This window comes from Rattus norvegicus, chromosome 10 (assembly GCF_036323735.1).
Source record: "Rattus norvegicus strain BN/NHsdMcwi chromosome 10, GRCr8, whole genome shotgun sequence".
In the NCBI taxonomy this organism is placed as follows: domain Eukaryota; kingdom Metazoa; phylum Chordata; class Mammalia; order Rodentia; family Muridae; genus Rattus; species Rattus norvegicus.
Window position 1 is genome coordinate 37,838,127 of NC_086028.1, and position 15,453 is coordinate 37,853,579.

Consider the following 15,453-nt stretch of genomic DNA (forward strand, 5'->3'; position numbering starts at 1 on the left):
AAGTTGCCCAGGGCCCACATCATAGATGGCAGAGAGGAGACCACACTGTGCATTCCTCCCTGGACACCAGGGCTACAAACAGAAATTCTATCCTGTTTGGCTGCATCTATGTCTTCAAATCCCGAGTTACCAGTCATCCCAAGAACACGCCGATTTGCAAGATTGTGTCCTTATGACAGTAGGGCAAGAGAGGTATATCTGTCTTCTTCTCCATACCTGCCCCATAAGCCTAGATCCCCAACCCAACTAAAACAGGCTAGGGAAGCCATCCAAAGGCACCCCCAGAGACACACATTAAGGGCCTCTCCCCTCTTCCCAATTTCTGAAGATGAATGGCTTTTGCAAATGCGCAAATCCACGAGCATTTGACCTCGACTGCATGTGGTTGAAGAGTGTGGCTAACTGACTTCTAGAAGCATCTGCTGCAGAATGATAGATCTTAGTAGTAGACCGTTAGCTGACTGAAGGGTTGGGATGATGCCATCATTTAAAACAAATGGCAGATGCTCTCTGACCCCAATCATTCTCCTCTCAGGTTTGGCTTCATCTTCAACAAGACTGACCCTGCCGTCCACAAAGTCGACTTGGAGACTCTGATGTCACTCAAGACAATCAGCCTACAGCACTACGGCTGTATGCCTCAGGCCATGGCACATACACACCTTGGCGGCTACTTCTTTGTGCAGTGTCGACAGGACACCCCTACCTCCACTGGTCCACAGCTGCTCATTGACAGTGTCACAGACTCAGTGCTAGGCCCCAACAGTGATATCACGGGTACCCCCCACGTGTCCCCTGACGGGCGCTTTATCGTCAGCGTCTCCAACAAGGGCCCCTGGCTGCACGTGCAGGAGGTCACAGTCCGGGGGGAGATCCAGACTCTATACGATCTAAAAATAAACCCGGGCATCTCCGACTTGGCATTCCAGCATTCCTTCACGGAAGGTAATCAGTACAACGCCTACGCCACTCTGGACAAGGAGCCAGACCTGCTGTTTCTGGAGCTGTCCACTGGGAAGATGGGTAGGCTGAAGAACTTAAAGGAGCCATCCAGGGGACCAGCCCCACCCTGGGGTGGACCCCGAAGAGTCCTGAGAGACAGCGGGCTCTTTGGACAGTACCTCCTCACAGCAGCTCAAGACTCACTGTTCCTGGTCAATGGGAGACAAAACGCCCTGAGGTGCGAGGTGTCAGGCATAAAAGGTGCGGCCACAGTGGTGTGGGTCGGGGAGGTATGAAAGGGTTCGGGTAAAGAACCACCCTCGTCCTGACACCACAGCCCCAACCAGACGCGCTGTACATTTTCACAGACAAAAAAAAAAAAAAAAAAAACAAAAAACGAAACAAAAAAAAAAAAAACAAAAAAACACAAAAAGAAAAAAAAAATCAAAAAACAAGCCAAACCCTGTACTTCGCTTTGTGGTTCAACACTGGTCTCCTTGCAAGTTCCCTAGTATAAGGTATGCGCTGCCACCAAGACTGGGGGGTTTTCATCCAGAGGTGTGGTTCAATACCTTGAGCTATGATGAGAACTCATGCTGCTGTGTGCAGGAAAATCGTCTCTGTGCCCGGCTGCACACCACGTTGCCTGGGGACACTACAGAACCGAGGGATCCTGCCGCCCAGGCTGACACTGCTGTCAGTTGCCTTCACAAAGTCATTATCTTAACCTGCTAGCCCCAGCCAGTCTGTGCCCTGAGGGAGTGGCCTGAGCAGCAGGCTGTCCCTTTCAGTGGGCTAACCCTCTACCCTGCAGGAGATTTCACTTGCGCCATTGCAGATGCTGTTTGCTTGTTCCCAGCTGAATGCTATACCCATGAGGGAGAGCCTCCGAGACTTACTATACCTTGGGGGATGGGGAGATCACTCTCTTTATTTTGGAGGGTTTTTTTTTTTATTAAAACTATTTTTTCGTTAATAATCCTCAGATGCTAGGAGGCAGATAGATGCTCTCCAAGGTCCTGATGTATTTTTCCCTGCCTTTTAAGCCAAGTCTCTGAGGGGAAAGGGTCCCAATCTTACATCCCATGTGCAGAAAAAGGAAAAACAGATATGCAAGAAAGAGTGGCTCTCCACACCATTGTGTTGGCCAAGTACAGCCCATACTACCGTGGTAAAATCTATGCTGGGATCCCAAGAGACCAAGCTGGGCCTGTGTGTCTGCTTTTCACCATAGAAAGGTATTAAGGAAGCCTAATGTGCCAGCAGAAGTCCAAACCCAGGGCAGACCAGGCTTGTTTGGAAAGGGATGGGAAGCCTCTGGGCTCAGTGCCAACATCTAGAAGCCACGAGTACCATCCACCCAGAGTCCCAAGGCTGGGACGAGCAGTCAGCACTGGTGCCTCAAGCCACTGTCACCGTACTGCAAGAAAGCCCATTTCCCTAAGTGTTCCCATTCCCACACTCTAAGCTACACACTCTCCAAACTGCAGAAGAACCTACAAAGGACCATGTCAGTGTCCCTTCTCTTCCTGCCTACAGTAGGCTCTCAAGCCATTAGGAAGAGGCACAACCCAGCCAGCTCTGTGGGGGCCACTTGTGTCCAGACTCTCAGCAAGAAGGAGACCCCCCTGCCCAGGTCTCTCCAAACACTCATGTCCTCTCCCATGTCAGTGGTCAAAATGTACTTGATTTCTAGCTTAAATAATCATTCTGCAAACTCTGCAGCATTAAGACAGTGGGTCCACCCCACCCATCAGCTAACTCAGCCACTTTCACCTACCAACAATGGCCATGACTTTGAAAACACAGACTGTGCTTCGCTCCTGCTCCCTGTGTGAGTACTCAACCTCCCAGTTGCCTGTTCCAGTTTCCGGCCACTAATCCAGCCTGTCCCACATCTCCTGTCTCTCCGTCCACTAAAACAACTGTCCCTTACAGGCCCTGGTAGTTGTCGGTATATGTGCTATCATGTTTCAGATTTGGGTAACGACAAGACACCTAGAGGTCGAAGATGCGGTCCTCAGAGGCCTAAAAGTCATCTTCACACCTGGGATGGATGGTGACATATCTTACCCCTTTCTATCTCAGTATCTTGGTATATGATCCCCAGAGTCCCATGTTTTCACTAAAGCCTTCCAATATTCACAGTTTTCTCCTTTTGAAAGAATAGTGCCTGCCTCAGGCAGAATCCCTGAGCCTCAAAGAGGCAGAGCATTATTCCCCACCCCCATCCCATCCCATCAAAGCCTAGAGCGTCATCCCTCCCTATCCCACCCAAGGCCAGAGTACCTACCCTCTTTGGATGCAGGATTCCAGTATCATAGGCCAATCTCGGGGTTGGGGATTTAGCTCAGTGGTAGAGTGCTTGCCTAGAAAGCGCAAGGCCCTGGGTTCGGTCCCCAGCTCCGAAAAATAGAAAAGAAAAAAAAAAAAGGCCAATCTAGTCCACCAAACTGGATGAAAGCAGGGATGCTACTTGGCCTCTGTTCCCCCCACTCTGCATCTCTCTCTGTGTGTCTCTGTGTGTCTCTGTGTGTCTCTCTCTCTGTGTCTCTCTCTCTGTGTCTCTCTCTCTGTGTCTCTCTCTCTGTGTCTCTCTCTCTGTGTCTCTCTCTCTGTGTGTGTCTCTGTGTGTGTGTCTCTCTGTGTGTGTCTCTCTGTGTGTGTCTCTCTCTCTGTGTGTCTCTCTCTCTGTGTGTCTCTCTCTCTGTGTGTCTCTCTCTCTGTGTGTCTCTCTCTCTGTGTGTCTCTCTCTCTGTGTGTCTCTCTCTCTGTGTGTCTCTCTCTCTGTGTGTCTCTCTCTCTGTGTGTCTCTCTCTCTGTGTCTCTCTCTCTGTGTCTCTCTCTCTGTGTCTCTCTCTCTGTGTCTCTCTCTCTGTGTCTCTCTCTCTGTGTCTCTCTCTCTGTGTCTCTCTCTCTGTGTCTCTCTCTCTCTGTGTCTCTCTCTCTCTGTGTCTGTCTCTCTCCCTCTCCCCCACACCCTCCCCCCATATATACCTGGAAGGCATTCCCGAGTTTTCTATTCTTCAAGCGAGAACTCACAAGCCTGAAGCCTAGTCGATGTCAGGAGCTAAGTGGAGTGGCTTCCTAGCAGTCACACCAGTAGAAGGAGGACTACAGAGAAACCTTACCTGGCTTTCCCCTCTCTGCACTTCGGGGTCAGAAGAGACTCATGAGTAGAGTTGAAAATCCAATGGCAAAAGATGGCACCACAAGCCCAGCCCAAGGTGCTGTTCTGAGGAACACAAAGATCGACAGCTAACATTTTACCCAGGGAGGATTGGTTTACCTAACAAAGTCACCAGAAAAGCTGTTTCTATAAACCCCATCCATAATTCTTAACAGTCAACTGATGATGTAAATACCCAACCATTCTTTTCTTTCCAGAAAGCAAAAATTCTCTGCACCTGTAGCTACTGGTTCTCTTGCCTGCCTGCCCCAAAGCCCTCTCTCTTAACATCCTACCCAGCCACCCAGGAGTGCATGGAAGACAGACTTCCTGCTTCTGAGTCTGTGACCCTCCTGTCTAAGCAGCCACCCCAATATGCTAAAGGGATCTCTTCAGTCCTCAAACCACACACACATCCTGCTACCTTCCTGGATCCTGGGAAGAAGCTGGAAAAGGCCTGAAATCATGACTGGGATCAAATACTAATGCTGAGCTGCAGGTTCTTTGATGCAGAAAGAGAGCGCATCACCAGAGAACTTCAGTCCCTCTGCTGCATACCCCTGCCACACACTGAGCTATCGCCCCCTCCACCTGCTCCTCTCTTCAGGAAAGGGCTCCCAATTGAAGGGACACACCCCAGGAAGGCAGCTTCAACCCCAAATAAAGCCAAGAGCAGCAGCTTCCTGCCACGTAGCATGCGAACTTCTGCTTCCTGCCACGTGACATGGGAACTTCCGCTTCCTGCCACGTGACATGGGAACTTCCGAATCTTTGCTCCGCTAAGCAGCCAGGGGTTGGCTTTGTGCAGCTGCATCTTCTCGTTTTATCTGTTGACCAATAACCTGTGAACTAAGGGAGATCTCAGAAGTGATATGTGAAACAGATTCGCTCTGGATATATTTTTGTACCATGGGTTAAAGTGTAGTTGCTTCATTTCTATTTCATATGTTTCATCTGATGTTGAACCATCTCCAACCCTCCCTTCCAGAAGCAAGCCTCCTGGAGAACTGTCGCCACGCCCCCCTCCCCCTGCACACCCACCAATCTACCTCACATCTTCCTCCCAGGCACCCAGCACCCCCAGAATGCCACCCCAGGAGGCCAAAGGTGATGGAAGACTACTGTAACATGAAATCAGAAGTCCTCCACCAGCCCCACCATGAGTCCCACTCCATGTGTGATCAGAACCCATAAGGATAGTACCTTGTTGTCCAGAATCACAGCCCAGGCCCTAGCTCTCATTTCTACAGAGTTAGAAGCCAAAGACTAGGGAAACCACCTTCAGGGTGGTCAGAAAGACGGACCTTTGTCCAGCAGTGACAGAGTTGGTGACATTTCATCTCAACCCCGTCCCCATGCTTGGCAGCCCACCCGCTCCAACCTCTGTCTTCTGTCTGTTCCCGCTTCACTCACTCTCTTGTTCCCTCCCTGAATCCCAAAGCCCCCTGCTCATGAGTCCCGCTAGGATGACCCTCAACCGTCAAGGAGCAACAACCCTCTAATACACCAGCTTCATGCATCCTTTGCCCACAATGCTCCTTGCTTTGAGGGTTCAAATGAGAAGTTTGAACAGACTAGATGCTACCATTTGCAACCAGGCCACCATAGAGGCAAATTGGTTTTCTTCAAGAACATCACCTACTGCCTTCATTGGGTTTTTCTCCACAACCACAGAGATGCTCAGTGGGATAACTTAAAAGATCCAGCAGGAGCAAGGCACACAGGGTATGACCACAAGATGCCACATGACTGGTGGAAGGCAATATACTTCCTGCTTACTGCTCCAACTTGAAGACCTGTGTGTCTTGGCTGAGCCTGTGGACTTGGCCATCAGCTCCCCATCAGGCGCCTAAAGATTATAAGCAAGCATCATCTTAGGCCTCCATGTTCTTCTTCTGCTCTTTGGGCATCTAGTTACACTTTAAGGAAGTATAATTTAACCAGACAAAATGAGAGAAATTAAGGGATATATAAGGAGAGAAGAAATGGACTTCCAGAATTCATAGTGAGGCATTTTAACCAGCACCAGCGCATTGAGGATGTTTTTGCTTTTTATACAAAGTCACACTTGTGCACCTTTCTTTCCAAGCTCAACTTAATGACCAGTGACAGTCCATTTCCCACAGCTCACCCCCACCAGAGCTCCCACCATTCAAGGAGCATCAGCTTCCTACTGTTCCGGCATCATGTGGCCTCTGCTCACGATGCCTTACTGCTTTAGGGTTCCGACGAAAAGTCACTCGTGGCCTACGGAACATGGCCCCTACCCTAATCAACTCTAAAGAACCCAGCCACAAAGCCTTGTGTATGGACTGACCCCCTACACCAAGCCTTGGTGACATGTTGCTCTCCAAAGTTCACCTTCTAAAAAAGAGAACCCAGCCTTGGCTAGCTGAGAGACCCAGGGCTCTCTAAACTCTAAATCCTCATCCGCTGTCTAGCATGCCATCTCCAGGGATGGGAGAGAAACAAGCCTATAGGAGGCCAGACCCACTGTGCCCCACGATGGTAGCACCCCAAACTCACACCCTCCCTGCCTGCCTCCTCTGCCTTCCCTCCCTGACCTGACTCCATGGCTCCCCACATGGTTCCCCAGTGATGCTGCCCTGCTTCCTGAAGGCTGTGTTAAAAAAAAAAAAAAAAAAAAGACCCAAAGTGAAACTGGGCATGAAGTTTTGCTGGAGTGGTCGCACACTGTTTCACACTGTTGTGCTGCCAAATGACCCTCGAGTTGTGGATCCCCACACACCATCAAGAGAGGCATCCTCTCCCCCACCTCAGAAAAAAAAAAAAACCTTTGGATCTCCCTTACATTGAGGCAGGTTACATTCTTTTGAGCAGTTGTGTAGACTCCAAAATATATTTTCTGTAATCGGTACTTCTCAAAAGGCCACCTGTAATTATTAATACACATGTGAATTTTTCCTTATTTATAAGATATATAAAATTATTTTTAATACATCAACTTTAGTAGAGATTTGTACCAACCCAGTAACCGTATGTGGCATTTGAAATAAGTTTGTGTTTATTTTGGTGTATGACATTGTACTGAACACACGATGTATTCGCTGTACCACTTGAGAAAAGAGTCACAGATCATCATAAGGGACAGTCATTGTCGATGCTCTTTTTCTGAGGATTTTACAATAAAACTTGGGAAAAAAACTACCTTTTTGGAACTAGTCTGTCAGCTCTGAATGGGAGACTTGACATGTGTGGACCCCAAGCTTCTTTTCCAGCTTCTCCTTCATACGTGGTGACCTTAAATACCGCCCCTACAGCACCAGTTCCCCATACCATGACGTGAAGGACCAGGTTTCAGTGTGTGGATGTGGACGTTGGGGAGACAAACAGTTCTTTTAAAGCAGTGGCCCAGCCAAGCCGACCTGCACAATCAGCTGTCACGGCAACAGCAGCACCACAGTGATGCTCTCTGCTGCATCTCTGACTGCCCTCTGACTTGCTAGGCCAGGTGCATTTCCACTGTTGTGACCAGCCAGGGAGAGATGGGCTATTATCTCCATTTCTTCTAAGGGCGTGTGTGGTGTGTGTGTGTGTGTATCTGTGTATGTATATTGTGTCTGTGCATGTATGTCTACGTGAATGTGTCTGTGTGTGTGTCTGTGTATGTCTGTGTGTATCTGTTTCTGTGTCTCTGTGTATCTCTATGTCACTGTGTGTGTTTGTGTGTATCTATGTGTATGTGTCTCTGTGTGTGTGTGTATCTGTGTATGTATATTGTGTCTGTGTGTGTGTATGTCTGTGTGTATCTGTTTCTGTGTGTCTCTGTGTATCTGTATGTCACTGTGTGTGTTTGTGTGTATCTGTGTATGTATATTGTGTCTGTGTGTGTGTCTGTGTATGTCTGTGTGTATCTGTTTCTGTGTGTCTCTGGTGTATCTGTATGTCACTGTGTGTGTGTGTCTGTGTGTGTGTCTGTGTATGTCTGTGTGTATCTGTTTCTGTGTGTCTCTGGTGTATCTGTATGTCACTGTGTGTGTGTGTCTGTGTGTATCTGTGTGTGTGTGTATCTGTGTATGTATATTGTGTCTGTGTGTGTGTCTGTGTATGTCTGTGTGTATCTGTTTCTGTGTGTCTCTGGTGTATCTGTATGTCACTCTGTGTGTGTGTGTGTGTGTGTGTGTGTGTGTATGTGTGTGTGTGTGTGTGCATTCCCACAGAGACCAGAAGAGGGCTGCAGCTGGTATTACAGGTGGCTGTGAGCCACACCAATACCAGAGCTGAGAACTAAGTTCTCTGCAAGAGCAGCAAGAGCTTTTAACTGCTGAGCCACTTCTCCAACCCTTCTTTTTTAATTGGCATATATTAATTGTAAATAATAATAGGGTTTGCTACTATATTTTCAGTCATGTAAATGATGTGTTTTAATCACATTACATCCTTCTACCCTCTCTGGTCCCCTTGTATTCCCGCTGATCCTCTTTCTCTTCCCAATTAGACCTCTTTCTACTTTCATGTCATGAGTGTGTGCATGTGTGTGTGTGTGTGTGTGTGTGTGTGTGCGTGTGCGTGTGCGTGTGCGTGTATCCGTGTATCCCAATCAGTTTCCCTAGGATTACTTACAGGATTATGGGGGTAAGAGACATTTACAACAGCTTAGACAATTCATCAAGGACTATACCACCGGAGAAAATATCTCTCCCTCCATCAGCAACCATTAACTACCTATAGATCCTCAAAGAGGGATGGAACGTAGCCCTATCCACAAATAATCTCCATTTCAACGGAAGCCGTGACTCAGAATGACAGAACTGGCTCCAATTCAAGTCCAGAGACCAATGGATGTGATGCTGGTCCCTGTGGTAGAACAAAACCTGAGCCTCAGCCCGCCTAGCTCGGCCTTCTGTATCTGCCTCATTAACATTTATGGAAGGGTGGGGGCCCAGCAACTTCCTGTGTGGTGAGCACTGAACTTGATCAGTGTTTGAGCCCCATGTGCCCAGATGGTCTATCCTCAGTTTGCTTCCTCCCTTTGCCAGAACACTTTTGCAACCATGTCTCCTCTCCGTTCAGCCATTGTCCTCCAAAACACATCTCTGTAGCCATGCCTAGTCTGCAGAAAATGCCTACAGTCTAAAGGTATGAAGGCCGCAAAGAACTACAAGAGCCCTGGCTCATCCACAGTGCACATAGAAATGCTTTCTTGGGGATAAGTTTTGCATGAGGTGATGTGAAGTCAAATATAAATGCCTAAGTGCAGAAGGGTGTGGGTCACAACCTGCCTGCTAATAAAAGCAGCAAAGGCTTCTTTGGGTCTGAGAACTGTACCATGGCTGTTCTTTAAAGCTAATATCCACAGATGAGTACAATATCTGCCTTCCCAGATCTGGTCTACCTCACTCAGGAAGATTTTTTTTTTCTAGTTCTGTTTGCCTGCAAATCTATTTTTAACACCCGACTAATATTCTACTTGTTTACACACACCACATTTTCTTTATCCACTCTTCAGTTGAGGGACATCTAAGTTGTTTCCAGTTTCTAGCTATTATGAATAAAGCTACAATGAACACAGATAGTTGAGCAAATGTCCTTGTGGTAGAATGGAATGCCCTTTGGGTATACGCCCGGGAGTGGTATAGCTGGGTCTTGAGGTAGATAGATTCCCATATTGGTTTCCAAAGTGACTGTACAAGTTTGTACGTCCACCAGCAATGGAGAAGTGCCCCCTTGCTCCACATCCTCACCAGCAGGAGCTGTCATTTTTGTTTTTGATCTTAGCCATTCTGACAGGTGTAAGATTGGAATCTCAGAGTCATTTTGGTTTGAATTTCCCTGATGAATAAGAATATTGAACATTTATTTAAGTGCCTTTAGGTCATCTGAGATTCTTCTGTTGAGAATTCTCTGTTTAGATCTGGACCCCGTTTTTTTTTTAACTGGCTTATTTGGTCTTGTTGATGTCCACTTTGAGTTCTTTATATATTTTGGAAAATTTCCCTCTGTTGGATATGGGGGCTGGTAAAGATCTTTTCCCATTCTGTAGGCTGCCATTTTGTCCTATGACAGTGTCCTTTGCCTTACAGAAACTAGAGGCTTCATCCAGCAACTGATGGAAACATGTAGAGACCCACAGCCAAACATTAGGTGGAGCTTGGGGAATCCTGTGGTAGAGGGGAGAAAGGATTGTAGGAGCCAGAGGGGTCAAGGACACCACAAGAAAACCCACAGAACCTGGACCAATAGGACTTCACAGAGACTAAACTGACAACCAGGGAGCCTACATACCACTGACCTAGGCCCTTTGCACATACATTATACTTTTACAGGTTGGTCTTCTTGTGGGACTCCTAACAGTGAGAGCACGGGCTGTCTCTGACTCTTTTGCCTGTTTTGGGGACCTTCTTCTCCCATCAGGGTGCCCCATTCAGTCTAATACAAGGAAAGTACCTAGACTTTAATAAACTTGAGATGCCATATTTGGTTGATATCCATGAGAGGCCTGCTCTTTTCTGAAGAGAAACAGAGGAGGAATGGATGTTAAGAAGGAAACAGTACTTAGGATGTAGTATATGAGAGAAGGGTAAGTTTTAATTTTTTTTTAAAAAGCAGCAAAAGCAATGTGTTTGCATGAGAGAACAGCCAGAATGTCCCCATAGACATGATGACTGAGATCTCTGCACACAGTAAGGCAGAGGCTAGAAGAGCTACAAGATAGAGTGTCATATGTTGTTACATAGCCTCTGGCCTCTGTGGTTGGAGCATCTTCCCTGCCGGGTGGTGCAGGTGTCCTGGTTGAAGGGAGACATGTTCAAGAATCTGCCTGTATCCTCTGATGTGCGTTTATGCCCCAGATGCCTGTGAACATAGTAAACCACCTATGCACAGCCTGGAGTCATTCTGTTCAGGAGAAGCTCTCCTGGGGAGCCGCTAGAGGTTCTCTAGAGAAAGTCTCAGACAGGGAGCATTCCCAAGGCATGTTAGTAGAGGCTGCAACATAGTTGTGGCAGGGATCCTGTCCTATGGGCATAGATGTAAGGATAACCTTTTTTACCTTGTGTAAAGGCATGTCTCTGTATTTTCAATTGTTAATTCTGTACCAGCAGAGCTGAATGCTGGAAGAATATTGGTATTGTCATTTCTACGGCCCATCACCAGCCTTGTATTTGTAAATACTTGTCCTTCCTTACCTGCTCAGATACACTAAGATCAGACAGTCCTTGATTCCCAGAGGCAATCTAAAAATTGTATCATAGGTTGTCTTGCCGCTGTTCGGTTGTAATAATGATCTGACAGCTAATAGTTGGACAGAAAGTAGAGGGTGGGACGAGGGGGGGGGGGGGAAGGGCCAAATGTTTTTGATACAATAATGGTCATCTATGTACAAATAGATATCAGCTTGATGTGCAAATGATGTCTGTGCAAGAAATGCTAGTATTTATTTACCTGCTACCCCTAGTCACTAGTCATCCTCACTATGTTCGGACTTCATTCCTCCAGCCAAGGTTTCTTACTAAGACGGAAGCCAGATACCAGTGTTGGTCAGAGGGACCAATGGGACTGGGCAGCCCCGGGTGGACCGAAAGAAGGGATTCAAAACCGTTGTGCCATAGACTCCCCCACGCTCTATATATGCAAGGGACAGGATGTTCCCCAACACAGACAACAGGAACACTCTAGGGAACAAATAAGAAAATGCAATTTATAAAGACCCTGATTAGCTGGACAGAGAGCCTCCACCTTGGGTGCACAATGATCAAGCATTCAGGGAAGCCTGGAGGTCTAAACCAGAGCTCGCTGATGCTCACTTGGCAACCACACTCTATTGTGTCAAGGTGTAAGAAAAATATATGCTGTATCTTCTCAGGTTATAAAAACCAAACCAAGGGGCTGGAGAGATGGCTCAGCGGTTAAGAGCACTGACTGCTCTTCCAGAGGTCCTGAGTTCAATTCCCAGCAACCACATGGTGGCTCACAACCATCTGTAATGATATCTGATGCCCTCTTCTGGTGTCTGAGGACAACTACAGCATACTCACATACATGAAATAAATAAATCTTTAAACACACACACACACACACACACACACACACACACACACACACACCCCAAGGAGAAGACATAAGCCACTATTTTAGCCACTTCAGTTCTAGAATTACGATCATGGGTACATGGGATCTCACTGTGCTAAGTCTACAGCTGCAAGTGAATCTATAATTAGTTCAAAAGAAACATGGGAGGGAGCTAAAGGCCTGGAGGGGGTCACCAGTGACTTTTTCCAACATTAATGGAACCTACAAAACCAATTTTAACACACTTTCAACAAATACAAAGGGGAGAGAAAATCCCTAGTTCATTTTGTGATGCCAGAAATACTCTTTTAACCTAAAATCCAACAAAACATCCCAAGAAGAGAGAAATAATCATAAGCCTATTATACTTAGGAAATACATGGCAACGTTCTGACAAAAATGCTAACACACTGAATCTGGCAATGCAGGGGGAAGGATGGTATATATCGTGACAAAGTCAGATTAATCCCAGAGTTGTAAAATGATTTAATATGGGGTAGGGGGGATTTGCTGCATTATCAGACAAAAGGGGGAAAAGCATATGAGCATCTCAAGAGCTGCAGAAAAGTATTGACAAGATCTTAATTTTATCCTCACATGACCTGGACCGGCAGGTTGTTCTTCGGTAGCAGGGAAGAACCAGGAGAAGAGAAAAGAAAGAAGATAGGAAATCTGGGGTCAGGAGGTTTTGCATGAGTTAAGTCTCGTGCCAAACAAGCTTATTGAGACATACAGCATCTTATATACAGCTTTTATGTGAGAAAAGGGACAGCGCCTGCAGCAAGCTATCACACAATGGGACAAAGGCAGCAGGAAGCTAACCACAAAGGGAACAAGTCTATCTCAAGTGCACCATAGACTGAGCACTCCGCAGCCTTAGGAATGATAACCACAGCCCTTCTGGGTGGGAAGATCAAAAGCCACAGCTTCCCAGGCTATTGCTGGCTCTACCAAGCATATTTCCTTGTTTTACAGAAGGAGCCATGTTCCTTCTCCATACATCAGGGCCTCAGCAAAAGCCTTAAGTTGCTTAGCCCTCAACATTCACACATGACCTCCTCTTAGCACAGAATAGAGACTTCAAGCAGTTTATGGAGATGGGCTACAGCAACAAACTTTACTGAATTGTGAAGACACAGAAAGTGCTCTGTGTGGGACAAGGAACAAGACCAGCACCCCACAGCTGCCAGTACTGTACCCACTGTCACCCTAGCCAGAGCCACAAGAGAAGGAAAGAATAGGCCAAAAGCTATCAAAGAAACACAAGTATATGGCTCTATATGTAGAAATTCAAACCTAGTATATAAGACAAAGACATGTAATTAACATTACTAGAAATTCAGTAACTGTATCTTCTCATTGCTGTGATAAAATACCTGGCAAAGGCTAGGATCCACAATGGTGATGACATCATGGCAGCAGAACAGGTGGCTGGTCACATTGTATCTACAGTTAAGAAGCAGAGAGTTATAACCATTCCATGATCACAGAACCAAGAAACAGTACCACCTTCCTTTAGGTCATCTTACCTCAAATGTCTCACAGACAACTCTTGGAATTTATCTCCAAGATGATTCTAGGGCCTGTCGAGTTGACAATATAACAATCACAGTAGTTATAACTATGAAGCTAACTCTGCAAGGGATGCTAAAAGGAATATTTCAACCTGAAGAGGAGAAAGCTAAACATACCTAAGTGGTCAAAGGAACAAACAATAACAAGAAAGGTAATCAAAAAGATCCAGGAAATCAAAACAAAATGACAAAAATAATACACACCTTCCAGTAATAACTCTAAATATTAACAGTGTCAATTCTGCAATTAAAAGGCACAGACTAAACAGTGTGCCACATGCCTTTAATCCCAGCACTTGAGAGGCAAAGGCAGACATATCTCTGCGAGTTGAAGGCCAACCTGATCAACATAGAGAGTTCTAGGACAGCAAGTGATACATAAAGAGACCCCCCCCTCGGGGCTGGGGATTTAGCTCAGTGGTAGAGCGCTTAACTAGGAAGTGCAAGGCCCTGGGTTCGGTCCCCAGCTCCGAAAAAAAGAACCAAAAAAAAAAAAAAAAGAGAGACCCCCCTCTCAAAAAAATGAAGGAAGGAAGAGAAAAGAGAAAAGAAAGAAAGAGTTTAGATTAGAAAACAAGATCTTTTTACTGCCTCTAAGAAACACACCTCACCATCAATGATAGGTATCACCTTATGGTAAAAAGCTGGAAAAAAACAAATGGAACTAAAAACCAAGCAGGCATAGTTTATTCTAGCATCTGACAAAATAGACTTCAAACCAAAATGAATCAGAAAAAATAAAGAGGGACACTTTAAATCCATTAAAGGAAAAAGTCCACCAAGTGAACATATAGACACCAAAAAGATGAGCACCTAATTTTACAAAAGAAGTAATATTATATCTAAAACCCTATGCCAAGGACCAGCCTCAGCTGGAAGAGGGGTCCCTGAGAGAAAAGGTGTTTGAGAGCAGCAAAAAATAAATAAATAAATAAATAAATAAATAAATAAATAAGGCTCAAAGTTATTTGTGGGTACAAGCTGATGGTCTGTGTGCTGCTAGAGACAGCTTCCTCGGGAGATTACCAAATACCTCAGTTCTCACAGAACAAAGCTCAGTCTTTTTTTTTTTTTTTGTCATTTTATGATTCCTTTATTTAATAATTTAATAACCTTTATTTCTTTTTTTAAATCTTTATTAACTTGAGTATTTCTTATTTACTTTTAATTGCTATTCCCCTTCCCCGTTACAAAGCTCAGTCTTTTACTCCAGGTTTCCTTTTGATTATTCCACAAATCAGCATTCCATGACCCCAGCCCCTTGATTCGTAATTTTTTAACATTGCAAATGAATTCAAATATCTCCTTGCCTTTGTAAGCACAGACAATAAGCTAGCTGGGTAAGACCCCATTCTGAGATTACCATTCCCACCACACCTGGGCCTAAACGAGCTCTGTCCCAGGCTAACCTTGAACTCAGGAATCAGCTTGCCTTAGTATCTTTCTGACAATCTGGCTCAGAGCACAGATGCCTCTGTTCTTTTAGATCTGAGAAGCTCCTCATATAATTCATATTGCATCCTTATATTTTATAAAGTTGAGAAAGCCTGTTTGTATATTTTTGAGATCATATTTTCAGAGCTCTTTCCCACAGCCTTAAGGACTTCCCTGAAGATCACACTTACCATCTTTGCTAAGGACATAGACACACCCTCGCCTCCTCAACTCATGCTATCTCTGATTATCATTATGTCATCAACCTTGGCAGAGAGGACATTCCTCAATAATCATGGCAGG

At 45.8% G+C, this 15,453-nt stretch overlaps 1 protein-coding gene and 1 long non-coding RNA gene across 10 annotated transcripts in view; one reads left to right on the plus strand and one right to left on the minus strand.

The window, feature by feature from the left end:
• LOC108352083 (uncharacterized) overlaps positions 1-4,196 on the minus strand; it is a 25,957-nt gene extending 21,761 nt beyond the window's left edge. For 2 of the 4 annotated variants that reach the window (XR_010055611.1, XR_010055610.1), the window contains exon 1: positions 4,074-4,196. This is a non-coding gene — a long non-coding RNA (uncharacterized LOC108352083). The remainder of the gene's footprint in view (positions 1-4,073) is intronic. The other 2 variants (XR_005490200.2, XR_010055609.1) reach the window with 1 other exon arrangement.
• Positions 1-7,279, plus strand: part of Fstl4 (follistatin-like 4) — a 433,118-nt gene extending 425,839 nt beyond the window's left edge. For 4 of the 6 annotated variants that reach the window (XM_039085928.2, XM_039085927.2, XM_063268974.1 and 1 more), the window contains one exon: positions 536-7,279. In XM_039085928.2, the coding sequence (XP_038941856.1) occupies positions 536-1,238 (703 nt within the window). In that variant the 3' untranslated portion in view covers positions 1,239-7,279. 6 annotated transcript variants of the gene reach the window in all.
• Positions 7,280-15,453: the final 8,174 nt, after the last annotated feature.